Here is a 16,857-nt window from a genome sequence, read left to right as displayed (position 1 = left end):
TTACCCCGTCTTTCTTCCAGCAACCCTCAAAGTTTGTTTCCTAGAGTTCAGGGTCTCTTATGGTTTGTATCCCTCTTTGAGTCTATCAGGACAAATATTAACCAGAGAGCAGAGGTCCTTCCCCCAAGGTCCCACAGCAGGGGGAGGGAGAATTAGAATTTGGTGTATGTGTGTGTGTCTATTTTTTTTGACACAACAAAATATATTTTATTTCAATTATACTAGTACAGGAAGGCGGGGGCGGGGCGGCGGGGGGGTGGGGTGGTGGGGAATGCTCAGCACCAGCAGCTAAAGGCCACAGGGGCTGGTCCGGACTGCTGTTAGCCCACCAGCCCCTGCGGCATCTGTAGGATCTTCGTCCCTGCGACCCTGGGCAGCGCTAGTAAGATATGTCTGTTGCAGTCACCGCTTGGTGCTGTCTGTCCCCGAGGCCAGCCGCTGCTGCAAGGACTTCGCTTGGCGTTGCAGGGTGTCTCTCAGCGGGCCCTGACTCTGGCTGGGACTCCAGCTCTGGGAAGTGAGCTGTGGAAGGCCACTGAGTTTGCACCCTGGCAGCCTGGAGACAGCTTTGACAGCGGCCACATGAGTCAGAGCGGAGCCTACCCAACCCCCCCCCCCCCCCCCCTGGCCGCGCCCTGGCAAAGGAAGTTTTTGAGGAGGAGGGGTCAGGGGCGGGGAGGTGGAAGCACCCACGCATCTAGGGCTGACTCGCTCTTTCGCAAACTCTCTGGGAGGAGCCCCGGGGGCACAAAACTGTCTCCTTCCCCGGGCCAGACTGAGAGGTGCAGGGAGCCACACGGACAGGATCTGCTGCCAGACATGGGCCGCCCGAGGCTGCTGCCGCTGCTGCTGCTCTTGGTTCAGACCTGCGTTCCAGGTAGGGACTGGACACCCAAACACCTGCGTGGGGAACTGGGTCCTGAACACAGCGAAGAGGGGGAGGGGCGGGGGGCTCGGAGTTGGAGGAGGGGGCTCAGTCCCCAGCCCTCCCCCTCACGTAGTGATCCTTCAGCGGTCTGCAGCCCCACACAGCATAGTACCTGGCAAGCAGTAGGTGCTCAGGAAATAAGAGTGGAGCGAAGGCACTGAACAGCAGCCGCCGCGGAGTGCGCTCTTTATTTCGGGCGCTCCTCCAAGCCCCTTCCCTGCAATTTCAAACTGGACAGGCAGAAGCATTTCAACCCTGTTTCACGGAGAAGGAAACAGGTTCAGAGAGGTAACCTCCATCCAGTCCTGGAATAAGTGGGATTCTGGCCTCGCGGGGGTGTCCCACAGCTCTCTCCACTCGCGCGGGGCTCCCCGCCGCCCCCCCGCACCGACCAAGCCCCTGGAAAGACAGGGAGCAGTGAGCCTCATTTTACAAAAGATCTAAATGGAGAGGCGGAACATCGCAGAAAAAGGGGCTGGGGATCCAGGCCTTGTCCCTGGAGGACCCTTCTTTCACTATCCCCCAGCTACCTGCTCAACTCCTTTCCCGGGAAACATGCGGGAGAGGGTTGAAAAGCCAGAGGAAACAGAGAAGGAACTGAGTCAGGGCGGGGCGGGGAACAGGGGGTTGCGGGACGGCTCAACCATGAATAACCCGGAACGGTCTCCGGATCTTTCGCGGCGGAGACTGAGTAATGACTCCAGAAGACTGCGAATTTGGGGTGGGGAATGGACCCCAGCAGGGGAGGCCGGGGAGGCGGGTAAAGGTGCTGGGGGCGGGCGGGTAGCGGGCAAATTTACGACCGCAGGAGGGGCTAGTGGGCGGGGCTAGAACCTCGCGAAGAGCTGGTGGGCGGGGAGAGAACCTTGGGGGAGGCTCCTGCAGTTGGGGTGAGAACTTCCCGAGACCTCACGGGTGAAGTTAAAACTTTGGCCTGGACTAATGGGAGGGGAGAGAATGTTGGGGAGAGGCTATGGAAAAGGGTAGAGTCTGGGGGCATTAATAGGGGGTATAGTCAGTGGGGGTCACCAGGAAGTGGGGTAAAGATCACCTGCAGATCAGGTGAGGGTAGAACGCCCTTAGGAGAGCTTGCGAAGCAGGATAGACCAAGGGCCGGTGGAATGGGGGAAGGGACGTAAATTGGAGCTGGGCTAGAATATCCAGATGGACAGAGAGGGTGAGGATTGGACTCAGGATGGGCCAGGGAAGGATTGTGGGAGGAGACAGAATTTTAGCGTAGGGGTATAGATAAAATGTGAGGTTAGAGATAGACCGGAAGTTCTGCTGACCCAAAGCCGGTGCTGGAACCGAAGGGCGAACAGAATGTGGAGCACGAACCTGAATGCACAAGGCCTGGAGACTTGGTCCTGATACTGGGGCATGAAGTGGGTGGGGAACCCCACTGGAAGCTATAACAATCTCTCCTCTCCTCCCTGTCCCCGCCCCCACCCCCCAGCCTCCTGGAGCCTGCAGTGCCTGCTGTGTGGGAGGACCGGGAAGTGCCGGGTGGAAGAGTGTGCCCATGGCCAGGACCTCTGCCGGACCACGACCTTGCGCATATGGGAAGGTGAGCTCCCCACCTAGACCACCACAGGGAACTCAAGCGACCAAGAAACCTTATTTCACCAACAATCAGGGAAATGCAAAAGAAAAAGACAAACGGACCCTCTTTCATACCCATCAGATAAACAAGCTTTTTTGAAAATCTGACAAGCTGGGATGGATGAGGATTTGGAGCTACAGCCCCTGTTAATGGGGATAAATTCGTGCATCCACCGCACAGAGCAATTTAGCAAAATCTAGTACAGATAACGATCAGTATACCCTCCAGGCGGCAGTTCAACTTCTAGGAAAAAGAAACCCCGAAGAACCTTAGACACAGGTATAAGAATGTTTTTGGCCGTTATGTTTGTGATACATGTTAGTCATCAGTGTAGGAGAAACATTATGGTGTAATCACACAGTGGAATGCCTCACGGCAGTTTAAATGAAGGAACTTAAGCTGTAGGTATTCAAGTGGACACATCTCAAAAATTCAGGTTGAAAGGGGGGAAAAAAGCATGTTTCAGGGTATGATTCCTTTTACTATAGTTTATAACAATATACAATAAATAATGTATAAATAAATAATATTATACATTGTTATATGTACCCAGTGTGAGAATTACCAGTACCAGTGGTTGCTTCTGGACAGGGCATAAGGGGAATGGGATTTGGGGGAGTGAGCAGGAGGCTTTAACTCTGTCTTTTAAATTTAAATTCTTTAAAAAAATATCTGAAACAAATAGAGCAACATTTTCTAATAGTTTATAAAATTTGGTGATGATTGCACAGTACTTATTGCATCATTCTCTTATGCTTTTTGGCAAGCCTGTAATATTTACCTTTGAAAATTCCTGTTAGAGGGATCTCCCTGCTAAAATCACTCAGCTGGGAGGGAGAGATAGATGGATCCAGACAGCCTCGGCAATAGTGCGATCACTAAGAGAGAACAGGCTCGCCGTGGTGGGAGAGTGAGGAGGGGAGACAGCTGGACCCAAGAGAGGAGGCCTGGCAGGGATCAGCCCTGGAAGTGGGTGACCTTAGGACAGGGAGCGTCAGGCTGTTTGGGCCCAGGGGAGCCTTTGGGGTGACAAAGATGCATTCCTCCCAGGAGGTGAAGAGCTGGAGGTGGTGGAAAGAGGCTGTGCCCACCCCGAGAAGAGCAACAGGACCATGAGCTATCGAACAGGCACGCAGATCATCACTCTTACGGAGGCCCTTTGTGCTACCGACTTGTGCAACCGACCCAGCCCTGGTGAGTTGGGCAGCTCTCATCTTCCCTGACTCGTCCATCACCCGTCATTTTCTTAATCCCATCCCCACCAGCCCTGACTCTCAAATGCCTATTTAAGAAAAAGACTTAGAAAGGCTCAGGTTCTCCAATTCCTGCAGGAGAGTGTGGGAAGTCATGGCTCCGTGTTGCATGGTCGTGCGTGCAGATTCCTCTTTCAGAGCCTGGTGAGGAAGGAAGTTGGTTAAGTCCAGGCCAGTCCCAGTGACGTCAGTAAGCAGACCACCTACGTCGGCCCTCTTTCTCATTCATCCATGCTGACCCCAGACTTTTCCTCTGTCTGTTGGCGGAGACTGACTCAGATGTTGATTTTTAAGGAAGTGCCAAGAGAAGGGACAGTGGCTTCAGCTTTCTGTTAGATGTGCTTTAGGAAAGCACTGATAATCGAGTCTAAGTAATTCTTATCCTAGATAATATTCAGAAGATTTAACAACATCAGTCAAGGCATTGACCAATCAGAACACTCCTGGAGCCCCTCTTTAGCTGATGGATCTTGGAGACATAAGGCTCTAAAGAGAGAGTTGGGAGTGGTCAGGGGTCCACTACCAAGCTTGGGGCAGCCACTGTCAATTCAGTAATTTAATAAGTGGTAAAGTGATATCAGCCCCCATTTCTCAGGCCATTTTTACCCCGCCTGTGGTAACTGAGATCGTTGGTTAAATCACATTCTGTATTTACGTGATCCTGGGGATACAGAAATGACCAAGACAGCTTTGGGGCCTTACCATGGGCTTATAGTCAGTGGGGTGAGTGGGGGTGATGGACCCATCACCCAATAGTGACTCCTCCGATTATAGTCAGAGCGAGGATAGGGAAGCAGAAGCAGAAGGGTCAGGACCGTGAGACCTCGGGTCTTAGAGGGCTCAGAGCTGTGGTCGAGAAGTACAGTCCAGAATTTTCAGGACTGAGATAAGGGAAACGGCAGCCAGAGTGATCAGGGCTGGCATGAATGAAGAGTAGGGGCTGTGGGACCCTCGGAGAGACACCGGACTCAGGTCAAGGAAGTTTTCCTCCAGGAAGCAACAGATAAGCTGGATCTTGAGAAAAGAGCAGGAGTCAGACTGTTAAAAAAAAAAAAACAAAACAAAAAAAAAAAACAGTGGAAAGAGTTTTTGAGGAAAAGCAATGGACACCAAGGCCCAAACGTGGCCAAAAGTGGTATGGCTGGAGGAAAGAAAAAACAGAGGAGCTGGTGAAATCGGCAGGGTCACATTACACAGGGCTTTCCAGGTTATGGTGAGGAATATAGACCCTCTGGGCAACAGGGGGAGGTCATAAAAGGGTTGAGTTTTTCTTTGTTTTTTAGATTTAATTATTTGAGAGAGAGAGAGCACGCACACAAAGAGTGGGGAGAGGGGCAGAGGGAGAGAATCTCAGGCAGACTCCCCACTGAGCAAGGAGCCGGATGTGGGGCTTGTTAGCGTGACCCACGAGATCACGACCTGAGCCAAAATTATGAGTTGGACACTTAACTGACTGAGCCACCAAGATGCCCCAAGAGTTTTGTTTTTTGTTTTTTTTCATTTATTTGACAAAGAGATAGAGAGCACAAGTAGGCAGAGCAGCAGGCAGAGGGAGAGGGAGAAGCACGCTCCCCGCTGAGCAGAGAGCCAGATGTAGGGCTCGATCCCAGGACTCTGGGATCATGACCTGAGCCAAAGGCAGCTGCTTAACCAACTGAGCCACCCAGGCACCCCTGTTTGTTTGTGGGATTTTTTAAAGAATTTTTTAAAAATTTATTTGAGAGAGAGAGAGAGAGCGTGCGCATGAGCAGGGGGAGGGGCAGAGGGAGAGAGAGAAGCTCAAGCAGACTCCCCACTGAATGTGGAGCCAAAGGGGTTGATGAGCGGGGAGGCTCGATCCCACAATGATGAGATCATGACCTGAGCCGAAACCAAGAGTCTGACACCCAACCAACTGAGTCATCCAGGTGCCCCGGTCATAAAAGGGTTTTAAGCAGAGAGTGTCGTGATCAGATTTGTATTTTTAAACAAATTATTCTGCCCTCAGAGGAAAGGAATGATGGAGGGAAATTAGATGATGGCAGTCCAACTTGGAGGTGGTGAGGTTGTCCAGATGAAGAGGAGAGTGACTGCATTCGAATGTCAGCCGGGCCCATGGAGAGAAGTGGGTGGATTTTAAGAACGCTTGAGCAGGACTTAGTGATGGATTAGACGTGGGGGTGGGTTTGCAGCTCTGGTCATGATGGAGTCCCATGTATCAGACTAAACTGCCAATGACAGCCGGAAAAGCTGGACAAGTTATAAACAATTACTTGAGGTCACTGGAGAACAGCTAACGAAGCGAGAAACTTGAGGTGCTACAATCTTTGAAATAAGGGAAGCACAGAAATTGAGTTAAGCAGAAAGCTGGCTTTATCCTGGAGTGCACTTTCCAATTCACGCTGTGAAGGGGAAATAAAACCCAAATAAGAGAGATCTTTGCTAGACAGAGAAGCCAGGGGTTAGATAGAGTCTAGGGCTGCCAGAGCGTCTGGAAAATGAGAGGTAGAGTCCGGGAACGTATGGCACCACAGAAAAGGGAGTCCCCAAATCTGCAGATTTCCTTTAAGTCATTGGCAAGCTGTACGTGCACGGGGTGGGACTCCAAGAAACTCAGCAGAAAATAGTATCTGGGAAGCTACAGAACTGAACAAGAATTCCAGCAGGCATATGATGCTGGGGAAACCAAAGTTGCCAGGTTGGAGAGAGAGGACTTGGTAACCACACCAAGCTTTCCTCTGAGACCATACCCTAGGCATAAGGGCAAAACTGAAAGAGACCCGCCCTAAAGATGCCTACATCTCATCTTCAGCAAGAAGAAAACCTAACCTTCTTGGGAAGAAAATAACATTATTTAGAGCCTTTCCAAATTTTCATTGTGGTATCTGGCATCTAGTCAAAACTTACAAGGTACCCCAAAGAAAATTGAAAGGACCAATTAACAGAACCCCTAGAGACGAATCCAACAGTAGAAACAGACTTAGAATGATTCAGATAGTGGAGTTATTAGACAGAGAAATTTAAAATAGCCATGATCCATATAGTCCAAAAAAAATAGAGGAAAGGATAAACTTTGGCAGAAATGTGGAGTCCGTTTTTGTTTTTGTTTTAAGAGTCAAACAGGAAACACAGAATAGTGACTGGAATTAAGAACTCGATAGATGTGCTTCCTAGAGACCAGAAGCAGTGGGGCAAAAGGATTAGAGAACTAGAAGACAGGCAGTAGAAGTCTCCAGAATGGTGCCTAGACGTGGAGGATCAAGGAACCTGCCAGGTTTCTGCTGTGGGGGACTGAATGGGACCACATGACAGATATAGAATTGAGGAGAGAAGGACTAGTTTAGAGAAGATGGAGAGCTTCCTTTGGAGCAGGTAGAGATGCAGGTGTTTGAGGGATGGTCAGGGGTCTCTCCAGAGGCAGGTGGGTGTACAGATGTGGAGCTCAGAGAGAAGTCCTGCCTGCAGTGAGTTTCCAGCCGACGCGTGGAAATGAAGCCATGTCAATGGATAACATCCCATGGGAGAGAATGTGCTCCATGAGAAATGAAAAGGGCCTGAGACAGAACCCCGAGGATCACCCACATTTAGAAGAGCAGCATAAGAAGTAGAATTCATGAGGGGACCCAAGGATGGTATAATGGCAGTGACGGCACTCCGTGTTTCCTTTTCATGGAAGTTCATGTAAGAAGACATGAGTTGTTGACATTTTAATGATTTTTCTTTAGGGTTGGGGAAGATTTGGCCTTGGGCGTAAATGATTCGCCTAATTCCAGCAGCTGACCTGAGCTGAGAGAGTGGCTGAGACAAGCCCTCTCTCTCATGTAGGACTTGGCCCCAACTCAACTTGGATATTTGGGGTCAGGAAGGGGAGGGCGTGCCAGGCTTCGGAATGGTCTGAGTGAGCCAAGGCCTGGCCAGGGAACTGACTCTAGTGTTTCCAGGGGAAAATAGTTCACCCCCTTGGCCTGGACTAGGAGGTGCGAGAGGCAGTGTGATCACAGATTAATCAAGACAGGCTTGGATCCTTGACACATTGGGTAGTGCATTAATTACCTATCACCTCATCACAGATTGTCCCAAATCTTAAAAACAAAAATGAGCAGGTATTATTTCACAAAGTTTCTGACGGTCAGATTCTGAAGAGTCTGGAAGTGACTTAGGGTGGTGGTTCTGGATCTTTCATGAGGTTGCAGTCAAGACGCCAGCAGAGCTGTCATCATCCCAAGGCTCCCAGGGGAGCTTTACTCACATGGATGGACCCCTCCTGTGGCTTGGACAAAGGCCTTCGTTCCTTGCCACGTAGACCTCACCATGGGGTGTTTGAATGTTCTAGCCACATGACAGCTGGACGCTCTCCAGACCAAGTAATCCAAGAGAGAGCCAGGAAGAAGTTGTGATGCCTTTTATGACCTAGAGCAGGAGTCATACACCATCATTTCCGCAGTATCCCATTAATTACACAGGTCAGCCCTATTCTTTGTGCGTGCGTGCCAGGAAGTGAGGGTCACCGGGGGCCGTCTCAGAGGTTGGCTACCACAGAGAACAATAGCAGGGTTTTAGACAATCTTCATTCACTTATTTAACAAATATTTACTGAATGTCTTCTCTGGCTCTGGCCCTGTGATGGGTAGTGTTGGGACACAGTAATGATCAGGACAGCCCCGGCTCCACCTCCTGGGGCTCAGAGTCCAGGCAGACAGGGATGACCCAGAGTGGGTGTGGCTGGAGTTGGGGAGCCCTGAGGGGCACACTGATCCAGTCTGGGAGGTCAGGGAGGACTTCTTAGAGGAGGTGAGATTTGAGATGATGCCTGAACAATTAGTAGGAGCAGATGGGGAAAGTAGGGAGCCAAGGGAGCAAGGGAGCGCATTCCAGGAAAGGCTGGATGCCAGTCAACATGCACATTCAGGGGCTGTGGGAAGTCATAGGGGGTAAAGTCTGAGGGGCTAGTGGAGGGAGATGAGGCAGGAGAAGTGGCCCAGACCCAGAGGTTGGTGGGCCTTGAATGCCACATGGAGTAGCTTGGATTTTATTCTGAGGGCACTGGGGAGCCACGGAGAGATTTTGAACAGAGCACAGGCAGGGCCAGATTTAAATATTAGAAACATCCTTCTAAGAGCCTAGATATCCGTCAACAGATGAATGGATAAAGATGATGTGGTGTATATATATATATATACACACACACACAATGGAATATTATGCAGCCACCAAAAAACCAAAATCTTGCCATTTGCAACGACATGGATGGAACTAGAGGGTATTATGTTAAGTGAAATAAGTCAATCAGAGAAAGACAATTATCATATGATCTCACTGATATGAGGAATTTGGGAAAGAAGACAGAGGATCATAGGGGAAGGGAGGGAAAAATGAAACAAGACGAAACCAGAGAGGGAGATGAACCATAAGCATAAGAGACTCTTAATCTCAGGAAACAAACTGAGGGTTGCTGGAGGAGAGGTAGTGGGAGGAATAGGGTGGCTGGGGGATGGACACTGGGGAGGGCATGTGCTATGGTGAACGCTGTGAATTGTGTAAGGCTGATGATTCACAGACCTGTACCCCTGAAACAAATAATACATTATATGTTAATTTAAAAAAAAGAAGAAGAAAAAGAAACATCTTTCTAGGGCCATCTGGGGATGCACTGGTTAGGCCTGGGGGGCAAGGGTGGAAACCAGGAGGCCAGGGAGGAACCTGGTATTGAAGGAGTTCTGACCTGGTCATGGGGCTGGAAACGAGGGGATGCTGCTAGAAAGATTCAGAAGGTGGGATGGGCAGGGCTTTGAATGATCGGCTAAAAGTGAGATAAGGAGGAATTGATGCTAAGGTGAGTCTTCAAGGGAGCTAGAATTCCAGAACTCTCCCCATGGAGTCATCCTCCTGCCCCTCCCCAAACAGGTCGGACTTCCACCTTTCCCCGAACCCGAAGCCGTTACCTCGAATGTGTTTCCTGCGCCTCCTCAGATCTGAGCTGTGAGAGGGGCTGGGATCAGAGCCTACAGTGCCGCAGCCCTACAGAACAGTGTGTGGAAGTGGTGACCCACCGGAGCCTGGAAGGTGAGCTCCAACCTCACAGCACCTCCTCCCCCCTGCATTGCTTCTCCCCAAGGCTGCCCTTAACAATGACCCCAGAATAACAAGAACTTAAAGGTGGAAAGTTAGGGCCCTCACACAAAAAGTCTAGTGATAGGAAGTCCTGGGCCACTAGGACAATTCTACAGTCACCAGGAACCCAGATGCTTTCTCATATCTTGTATATTGCTTCCATTCTGAAGATTGCCTCATAGTCCAACATGGCTGCCAGAGCTCCAAATCTCATGTCCAAGTTCCAGGAAGGAGAAAGAGGAAAAGGAATAAAAAACAGATATCCCTCCTTTTGTGAGGGTTCTCCTTTCTTGAAGTCCCATAAAACCTTTCTATTTATATCACATTGGCCAGAACTTAGCCACATGATTATACCTATGGAAGCTGGAAAATGTGTTTTGTTTTGTTTTGTTTTGTTTGTTTGTTTTTGGCCTAGATATATGGCTGCCCCAAATGAAATGAAGGTCCTATAATGAGCAGTGAAGCAGGAAATGAACAGATGACTGCAGTGGTGGTGGGCAAAGCCAGTCTCAGCCCCTGAACAACCTGACCTCTCTCCTCTGGCCCCCACAGGCAGTCCAAGGGATGAGCACCACACCCGCGGCTGTGGCAACCTTCCGGGCTGCCCGGGCCCCACCGGCTTTCACAACCACCACACCTTCCACTTCCTGCAGTGCTGCAACACCACCAAATGCAATGGGGGCTCAGGTGAGGGGCAGGGGACCCACGCAGTGTATGACCTGGGGTCAGGGCAGGGAGGTGTACCCGGGCTGCGGCCCCTCCTCTCTAGGTGTCTGTCTCCTGTGAAAACCCCTCCTCAAAGAAGGCTTCTGTGGAAATTCGATGTGCCCATCCAACCTTTACCAAAGACCCATGCTTTATACTTCCTTGAATCCTTTCACGCTCATAGTCCATGCCACCGGTCCCCATTTCCACGCCTGCCTCCTACAGCCAGTGCTCAGCACAGCAAGAGTGACTTCTTACAAATGTAAACCAGAGCACGTCACTCTCCTTCTTCAGGCACTCCAGCAACCCTTCCTTGCTCTCAGAATAAAATCCAAAGACCATCCCAGGCCTTATGTAATCTGACATCTGTCTGTCTTGTGGTCTACACTGAGTTTCTGCAACTGCCAAACTCCATCCTGCCTCATGGCCTTTGCACAATCAGTACCCTTCACCAGGAACACATCTTCCCCAAGAGTTTACCTGGCTGGCTGCTTCTCATTCGTTAGGTCTCAGCTTTAAAGTACCGTCTGCAGGGAAACATCCCTTGTCCCTCCCCTCCACTATAATCTCACTCCTTTGTGTTATTCTGTCTCTATAAACCAATACTGTCCAATGGAACTTTCCACGGTGATAGAAATATTCTCTATCCATACTGTCCAATATGGTAGCCACTGACTCATATGGCTATTGAGCACTTGAAATGTGAACTGAATTTTGAGTTTTCGTGAATACAAATTCATTTCAGCATAAATGTAAACCTCCACAGTGCCTAGTGGCTACCACGTTGGACAGTGTAGCTCTAAGTGGTAAGTGCTGTAGGGCAGGGACGGTTTCGTCTTCCACAGCTGCTTGCCACATAGGATCAGATAGGGGCTCAGGAGGGGCGGTGAGGTGGGATTTCTCTCACAGGTACAATAAAGAATCCCCCAGAAGGGGCGCCTGGGTGGCTCAGTCAGTCAATCATCTGCCTTTGGCTCAGGTCATGACCTTCGGGTCCTGGGATTGAGTCCCGCATCTGGCTCCTTTCTCAGCGGGAGTCTGCTTCTCCCTCTCCTTCTACGCCCCGGTTTGTGCTCTCTCTCCCACTCTATTTGAGATAGATCTCAAATAAATAAAAGCTTAAAAAAAAAAAAAAAAGCCCCCCCCCACCAAAAGAGTGCTGTTCCAATGCCTGACCACAAGGTGGCGCCATGACATCTCAGGCTGCGAGTTGACAGTTCTAGGGGAGGTAGGACCTGCCTCCCACCCTACCTGCCCACACCCCCATACTAATTTCCTTGATTTGTGTGTCACTTGTCTTCTCCCAAGTCGTGGAGCTTCAAAACCTGCCTCTGAATGGTCTCCAGTGTTACAGCTGTGAGGGAAACAGCACCCATGGATGTTCGTCGGAGGAGACTTCCCTGACCGCCTGCCAAGGCCCCATGAATCAATGTCTGGAAGCCACGGGCACTAATGGTGAGCCCTTCTAGGAGGCTGGGAGAGGATGCTTGTTGCCGGGGAGGGTTGTGGGCCACAGGCGGACTTCATGGAGCTGGGTCTACCTGTGGAGAAGGTAGGACTTTCTTCAAGAGGGTGCAAAGTGTCCTCAGGAATTGGGACTTCGTTAAGAAACGGGCATTCCTGCCACAGAAATGTGGACTTCTCTGGGGGGTGGGACTTCCACGAGGGGGTGGGACTTCCCACGAGGGGGTGGGACTTCCCACAAGGGGGTGGGACTTCCTGTGTCTATGGCGGGCTTCCATCCTGGCCCATACTGGGCCGGTCTCTCTGTTCCAGTGGTTCTCAAACTTTTTCATCCAGAAATTCCTTCATGCTCTTAAAAATTATTACTTGTGTCAGTTATAGCTATAGATAGTTACTGCATTAGAAGTTAAAACTGAGATATTTTAAGAGATGTAAATTATTTATTTGTTATTTATGTTTTTAGAAAGTGGGAGACCCCCTGAGTGGGGGATGGGGAGAGGGAATCTTTTCTTTTTCTTTTTTTTGGGGAGATGGGGGGTAGGAGAGAGAGAATCTTAAGCAGGCTTCAGCGTGAAGCCGTACTCGTGGCTTGATCTCATGACCCTGAGACCATAACCAAGAGTTGGACACTTAACAGACCGATCCACCCAGGCGCCCCTATTAATTTATTCTAAAATAAATTGATTTAAAATAAAAATATAAAATAAAACCTCATTCTATATGAACATATTTTTTACTTAAAAAAATGACATTTTCCAAAATGAAAACATTTAACAAGAAGACTGGCGTTGTTCTACCATTTTGCAAATCTCTTTCACGTCTGGCTTAATAGAAGACAGCTGGATCCTCATATCGGCTGCAAACTCACATGTCCCAGGGTTTCTGGAAAACCCCCCACTGTACACTCACACGAGTGGAAAAGTCGAATGATGCTTTAGCATTATTAGAATTATTTTGACTTCTTCTGGGTTCCCCCAAGAAGGGTCTGGGGGACCGCACTTGAAACTGCTGCTTTCTTCAGGTAGCATCCACCACCAGGTGGCAGGTCACCCACTGAGCACTGCAGACCCAGCCCCAGGAGCTGGGAGTCTCAAGCAGTCTTCTCTCTCCTCAGGGCTGGGCAACCCGATCTACACAGTACGAGGCTGCGCGACCCCCTCGTGGTGCCAGAGTCTCCATGTGGCTGAAGCCTTCAGCCTGACCCATCTCAACGTCTCCTGCTGTACTGGAACCGGTTGTAACCACCCGGTCCGGGATCACCAGCCCCGCATGGGTGGTGCCCCCCGGCCTGGTCCTGCCCACCTCAGCCTCACCACCACCCTGCTTATAACCGCCAGACTATGGGGAGGCACTCTTCTCTAGACCTGACCCCCTCATACACTCCCCCTACCCTGGCTGGATCCAGGGGAGCCCTTTGCCCTCCCCTCAGCTCCCAGCCCTTTAGACTTGCTGTGTGACCTCAGGCCAGTGTACTGCCCTCTCTGGGTCTCAGTTTTCCTAGCTGTCTCACAGAGTTGGAGAACCAGAGGAGAAAAGCTGGAGAAAGACTGCAGGCCAGCAGGAGAGGTCTTGTTATGTTAGCGTTGTTGTACCATTGTTGTTATTATTAATTAATATTTGTTTTATTTAATATTTTATACTTAAATAAAGATTTTTGTACCAGTGAACTGAGGAAGGCCTTATCTTCTCTACTCTGTAGCATCTCTCTTTGGGAGGATGAATGGGGGGGCATCTTTCATCTAGCTCCTGGAATTAGGAGTCACATTGTAGGACCCCAGCATTTAGGGCCCCAGCCTTGGAAGCAGTTGTCCATGGGCTTCCATCCTAAGCTACCTCCACATCTGTTTCTGGGATCCAACTCACTCATCCAAGCACTAACCTTCCTGTCTCTCCTCCCAAACTCCAAAGGTCAAGACTGCTCCGTTGTTCCAGGGAGAGGCATCTGCATTTCCTAAGGGGCTCTGAGACCCTCAGATGAATGGGAGGGATAATCTAATGGCCAGAACTCCCTAGGGGCCCTCCACTGAGGAATCAGGACTACCTTTCCCCTGATGACTGCCCTGGCAGGAGATAAAGGCAGGGCTCTTTGTCCTAGGATGCCTTCAGACTGACTGAGAAAAAGACAACTCTCTGGGGCACCTAGGTGGCTCAGTGGGTTAAAGGCTTGCCTTCGGCTCAGGTCATCATCCTGGAGTCCTGGGATCGAGCCCCGCATCGGGCTCTCTGCTCAGCGGGGAGCCTGCTTCCTCCTCTCTCTCTCTCTGCCTACTTGTGATTTCTGTCTGTCAAATAAATAAAATAAAATCTTTAAAAAATTTTTAAATAAAAAAGACAACTCTCATTTCCATGACACTCTTGGGGCACAATATTGAAGAATTCATGTTTCCTCTGATTTGCTGAGGCAAGCCCAAAGAGACAAAATTATGTTCCCCAGGACCCTATGGCTAATGAAGAAAAGGATAAGACATCTTCCATGGTATTTGGGGGCAGGCAAGGGACAGGGTTTCTTTTTAAGACCTCCTCAAATCACATTAACACGGAGGGTCACCACGGCGCTTCAAGAGGTGGGCTCAGTGTCTCTATTTCTTGAACGTGAGTGGCTCTGGGACTGCTTTGACCAATAGAATGTGGTGGAAGTTATGCCATGGCATGTTCCAGGAGGCTTTAAGAAACTGGCTCTGGGGAAGCCAGCTGCCATGTCACAATCCTGCGCGGAGAGACTGTCGTGCTCTGGGGACGCCCACGCTACTCATGCATGGATGCCACGTGGGGAGAGAGCCCCAGATGTTCCATCCATCTCAGCCCAGACACCAGACAAGTGGGTGAAGGGGCGGCCCTAGACGTCACACCCCCACCAGATGTAACACACAGGAGCGTCGGGAAGCCTGGCTGTCTTCAGTTTCCCGGGACCACCATAGTCACTACCAACTTTCATACTGGGGGGCTTCCGGCAACAGAAATGTATTCGCTCAGAGTTCTGGATGCTAGAAACTGAAATCAAGATGTTGGCAGTGCCATGCTCTTTCCGAAGTTGCTGGGGGAAGGATCCTTCCTGGCCTCGTCCTGGCTTCTGGGGGTTGCTGACAATTCTTGGTGTTTCTGGGCTTGCAGCCACGCAACTCCAATCTCTGCCTCTGTCCTCATGTGGCCTTCTTCTCAGTGAATCCCGCTGTGTGGCTCCAAATCTCTCCCTGTCCTTATAAGGACATCACACATTGGATTTAGGGACCCGCCCTAATCCAGGGTGACCTCATCTTAATCTCATCCGCAAAGACCCTATTTCCAAATAAGCTCACATTCATAGGTCCTGGGGGTTAGAACTTCAATGTATGGCGGGGGGCAGAATTCATTCCACAACATCAGACAGCAGCCAGAGCCAAGGTTTCAGTATGGCCCCCTATGAACCATCCCACCCACCTCCAGCTGTTCCAGCCCCGCCTTGGGCCGGGGTCCATTGTGGAATAGATAATGCACTGATCCTGCTGTGCCTTGCTCAAATTCCTGACCCACAGAATCATAAAATAAAAAGGTTATGGTTTCACACCACTGAGTTTTGGGGCATTTTTTTTATGCTGTGATGGTTAATGGGAATAGTCATTTGTTTGGTAGTTTGCGAACTCTCCCCGCTATAATCTCCATAAAGGGCAAGACCTTTATTTCTTCGCTACTACTGTATGCGCAGTACCAAGATGAATAATGCCTGGAACATGGCAGGTAATTAAGAAAGAAAGGAGGAAAAGAAGGACCGAAGGAAGGAAAGATCACATCTTTAGTATCTTACAACAAAAACTGGCTAGGGCTGTATCTGTCCTGATGTCCTACAGCAGAGATGAGGCCAAGATAACATTTTCTGAGCTACTCTAAATTAAAATTGAGGGTAGTTTCTCCCCTTTCCCATGGTTGCCTACCACAGAGGTTGGAGGCTTGGATTACGTCCACCACAATGCCCTCCAGCAGACACTAGAGGCTAGGAATACATTTCCCATGATGCCTTACAGCAGGCGTAGAAGCTGGGACTGCATCTCCCATGAGACCCTGTGGCAGAGATGGGGAACTAGGATTACATCTCCCAGCGTGCCCTCCAGTGAGGATCAGAGGCTTGAAATACATGTCCCACAATGTCTTCCAGCAGATATTTTGAGGCTCAGGATACATTTCTCATAATGTTCTACACCAGAGCTTGTGATCAGGACCTCATCGTTAATGGCTCCCAAGTTTTTGTTTAGGGATTTCGGTTGCAAGAAATAAAATCCGTTTAAGCTGACTTAAGCAAAACGATAATGTTATTGGAGGTTTAGAATCCAAGCAAGAGCTAGGTCTCTGGGCCTCATGAGGGACAAGAAAGAGAACTGAAAAGCTGTGTGAAACCAAGGTTGTCTCCCTTTTGCAGAATCTCTGTCTCTGTCTCTGTCTCTGTCGCTCTCTCTCTCTCCTCTTTCTCTCTCTGAATTGTGGTTTCCCTCATGGGCTTCCACTTTATTTTTCTGTCTCCCCACAGAACCCCCTTCTTCTGCTTCACACAGAGTAGCCAAATATGCCCTTGAAATGTCAAGTACCAAGGACTCCTTGGGTCCCAGTTCTAAAACTTGAGCTAGCAGATAGACTCTGATGGGGTCTAGTTGGGGTCAGGCCTCTGGCTCTGACCCTCTCTGCTATGCCAGGGAAGTTCACCCCTAAGTCAGGAAGCTAGTACAGTTGTTCAGGTTGTGAACAGGCATCTACTGTCCTTCCAACTCCCTTGGTATGCAGTCCGTTTAGCCTGAGCTCGGAGAGCAAACCCCGTGCGGGATCCTACCACAAGGACAGGGGGCCAA

At 49.9% G+C, this 16,857-nt stretch overlaps 1 protein-coding gene across 4 annotated transcripts; it reads left to right on the top strand.

Moving 5' to 3' along the window:
* The first annotated feature begins 741 nt into the window (after positions 1-741).
* On the top strand, positions 742-14,205 carry PLAUR (plasminogen activator, urokinase receptor). 4 transcript variants are annotated; one of them, XM_032839112.1, is made up of 8 exons: positions 745-877; positions 2,385-2,495; positions 3,582-3,725; positions 9,668-9,826; positions 10,427-10,561; positions 11,888-12,034; positions 13,158-13,285; positions 13,319-14,197. In XM_032839112.1, the coding sequence occupies exons 1-8, from the start codon at positions 820-822 to the stop codon at positions 13,403-13,405; spliced, it is 969 nt and encodes a 322-aa protein (XP_032695003.1). In that variant the 5' UTR covers positions 745-819; the 3' UTR covers positions 13,406-14,197. The 4 variants fall into 4 exon arrangements, with proteins under 4 accessions (XP_032695006.1, XP_032695005.1, XP_032695003.1 ...); XM_032839114.1 differs by having other exon boundaries at positions 744-877; positions 9,734-9,826; positions 13,158-14,201; XM_032839111.1 differs by having other exon boundaries at positions 13,158-14,199.
* Positions 14,206-16,857: the final 2,652 nt, after the last annotated feature.

The sequence above is a fragment of the Lontra canadensis genome, unplaced genomic scaffold (assembly GCF_010015895.1).
Source record: "Lontra canadensis isolate GAN:19392208 unplaced genomic scaffold, GSC_riverotter_1.0 scaffold107, whole genome shotgun sequence".
NCBI lineage: Eukaryota > Metazoa > Chordata > Mammalia > Carnivora > Mustelidae > Lontra > Lontra canadensis.
Note: the sequence above shows the minus strand (reverse complement) of the source record. Positions and strands in the feature narration are given on the sequence as shown.

What these genes read in the sequence shown, in the direction of transcription:
- PLAUR (XM_032839111.1), top strand. Translation starts at nt 820, where the DNA reads ATGGGCCGCCCGAGGCTGCTGCCGCTGCTGCTGCTCTTGGTTCAGACC. An exon ending in GGTTCAGACCTGCGTTCCAG is followed by an intron (nt 878 to 2,384) that starts GTAGGGACTGGA and finishes CCCACCCCCCAG; the next exon opens with CCTCCTGGAGCCTGCAGTGC. An exon ending in GACCCACCGGAGCCTGGAAG is followed by an intron (nt 9,827 to 10,426) that starts GTGAGCTCCAAC and finishes TGGCCCCCACAG; the next exon opens with GCAGTCCAAGGGATGAGCAC.